Source organism: Lycium ferocissimum, chromosome 1 (genome assembly GCF_029784015.1).
Source record: "Lycium ferocissimum isolate CSIRO_LF1 chromosome 1, AGI_CSIRO_Lferr_CH_V1, whole genome shotgun sequence".
Classification (NCBI taxonomy): domain Eukaryota; kingdom Viridiplantae; phylum Streptophyta; class Magnoliopsida; order Solanales; family Solanaceae; genus Lycium; species Lycium ferocissimum.
The window spans coordinates 53,493,605-53,496,347 of NC_081342.1; the positions used below are offsets into that span (position 1 = coordinate 53,493,605).

The 2,743-nt window shown below is 42.9% G+C and overlaps 1 protein-coding gene across 1 annotated transcript; it reads right to left on the minus strand.

Moving 5' to 3' along the window:
- Positions 1-308: 308 nt before the first annotated feature.
- On the minus strand, positions 309-686 carry LOC132065292 (uncharacterized). Its single transcript, XM_059458616.1, has one exon. The coding sequence runs from the start codon at positions 684-686 to the stop codon at positions 309-311; it is 378 nt and encodes a 125-aa protein (XP_059314599.1).
- Between the last annotated feature and the right edge of the window lie 2,057 nt (positions 687-2,743).

Genomic DNA, 2,743 nt, shown 5'->3' on the forward strand with positions numbered 1-2,743 from the left:
AAAAAAAGTCAGTTTACTCAAAAGTCAACTTTAGGTCAAACGAAGTCCACTTTGAGGTTCAAACTTCCAAAAGTTACCCTAAAACCCGCCCAAAGGACCTAAGGAAGGGTCAACAAGGGTAAAAGGGTCATTCGTACCATAACAACTAATCGGGTCATTACATCATATACAATTAAACAATCGCTCGTCCTCGAGCGACAAGGAGTAGAATAGGGAAAAGTACTTGAATAAGCAAACAACTGGGGATATCTCTCGCACATATCGGACTCGGTCTCCTAAGTAGCCTCCTCAACAGGACGGTGCTTCCACTAAACGCTGATCGAAACAATCTCTTTCGACCTCAACTTTCTAACCTGCCTATCCAGAATCACTATAGGCTCCTCCTCATAAGACAAATTCTCATCAACCAACACAGAATCCCAACGAACTATATAGGAACCATCAGAATGATACTTCTTCTGAATGGACACATGGAAAACTGGATGAACACTTGATAGGCTCGGTGGCAACACCAACTCATAAGCAATATCTCCAACTCTACGAAGGACCTCAAATAGGCCAAGGTACCTTGGACTCAACTTGTCCCTTTTAATAAATCGCATAGCACCCTTCATGGGTGAGATCTTTAGGAGCACCTGCTCTCTCACTCTAAACTCTAAGTCCCGAAACTTCTGGTCCGCATACATCTTCTGTCGACTCTGAGCTACTAGAAGGTTTTCCTAAATAAGCTTCACCCTATCCACGGAAGCTCTCAACAAATCTGTGCCCCATAGGCGAACCTCAAATGCATCAAACAAACCAATAGGAGAACGGCACCTCCTACCATACAAGGCCTCGAACGGCGCCATATCAATACTCGAATGGTAGCTATTGTTGTATGCAAACTCCGCTAAAGGCAAGAAGTGGTCCCAATGACCACCAAAACCAATGACAAATGCTCTCAACATATCCTCGAGAACCTGGATAGTCTATATATATATATATATATATATATATATATATATATATATATATATATCTCTCTCTCGACCTCTCTCTCTCTCTCTCTCTCTCTCTCTCTCTCTCTCTCTCTCTCTCTCTCTCTCTCTCTCTCTCTCCCTCTGCCTCTCTCCATCGGGGGGATCAAAAGTTGTACTGAGGTCCAACTGAGAACCCAACTCTATCTGAAAAGCCTTCCAAAAATTGGAAATAAACTGGGGACCTCGATCTAAAACAATGGAGATAGAGAACCCGTGCAATCACACAATATCACGAATATAAATCCTGGCTGACTTCTTCGCAGTGTAAGTAACTTAAACTGGAATGAAATAAGCGGACTTAGTCAACCGATCAATAATAACCCAAACAGTCAAACTGGCCCAGGGTCTTCGAAAGACCTACCACAAAATCTATGGCAATCCTCTCCCACTTTCACTCGGGAATGGGCATCCTTTGAAGCACCCCACTAGGTCGCTGGTGCTAATACATGACTTGCTGACAATTTCCAACTTAGCCATAAAATCTACAATATCTCTCTTCATCCTCCCCCACCAATAGTGCTGCCTCAAATCTTGATACATCTCTGTGGCACCTGGATAAGCAAGGTACTTCAAACTATGGGCCTCGATCAAAATAAAATAAATCAAGTCACCAACACGAGGAACGCACACCTGTCCCTTGATCCTTAGAATCCCCATACTATCAAGAATGTCATCCTTGGCCTCACCTCTTAGAGCCTTATTACGAATCTTACACAACTGAGCATCCTCAAACCACTAGGCCCTAATCTGCCCAAGAAGGGATGACCTCGCCTCGACACAAGCTAAGACTCTACCCGAAACTGAGATGTCAAGGCGCACAAAATATTAGCTAGAGTATGAACCTCCATGGCTAACGGATGCTCAGAAGCAACCAATCGGGCTAAGCTACCCATACTCACTGCCTTGCGACTCAAGGCATCAGCAACAATATTAACTTTCTCTAGATGATAAAGAATAGAAATGTCACAGTTCTTCAGGAGCTCTATCCATTGGCACTGCCTAAAATTTAGATCTCTCTGGGAAAACACGTGCTGAAGGTTACGGTGGTCGGTGAGAACTTCACAATGGAGACCGTACAAGTAATGCCTGCAGATCTTCAAAGTGTGAACCACAGCTAGCAACTCCAAATCATGGGTTGGGTAGTTCTTCTCGTGGATTTTTAACTGATGGGAAGCATAGGTAATGACTCTACCCTCTTGCATCAACACGGCACCCAAACCAACACGGGATGCATCACAATATACTGAGAAATCCTTACCCTCCACGGGTAATGCCAAAATCAGGGCTGAAGTCAGAAGAGCCTTGAGTTGCTGAAAGCTCTCTTCACAAGCATCGGACCACTAAAAGGGAGCCTTCTTCTGAGTCAATCTAGACAACGAAGAAGCAATAAAAGCGAAATGTTACACCTCGAAAATTTTTTTGTTGATGCACAATGAATAGGCTAATGAGGAATACGAAGTATACATTGTTTCGATAAGTGAGAAATAGCAATTGATGATTCTAAATGATATTTGAAAGACATTAGATGTTAGATGAGAAAGTTGCCAAGAGAAGGCCATGTATGCGATAAGTATCGGAGAGGATTTATGAGTAGTAAGTTGATGACAACTTAATGATGTGTTGGGGAAGAGTTATAATGCCCCTTAGATTTCTAATGAAGTGATAAACAAGTGCTAAGAAGGCTCCATAAGGATTGGAGATCAAACGAGACGACGGGATCAAAC

What these genes read in the sequence shown, in the direction of transcription:
- LOC132065292 (XM_059458616.1), bottom strand. Translation starts at nt 686, where the DNA reads ATGTATGCGGACCAGAAGTTTCGGGACTTAGAGTTTAGAGTGAGAGAG.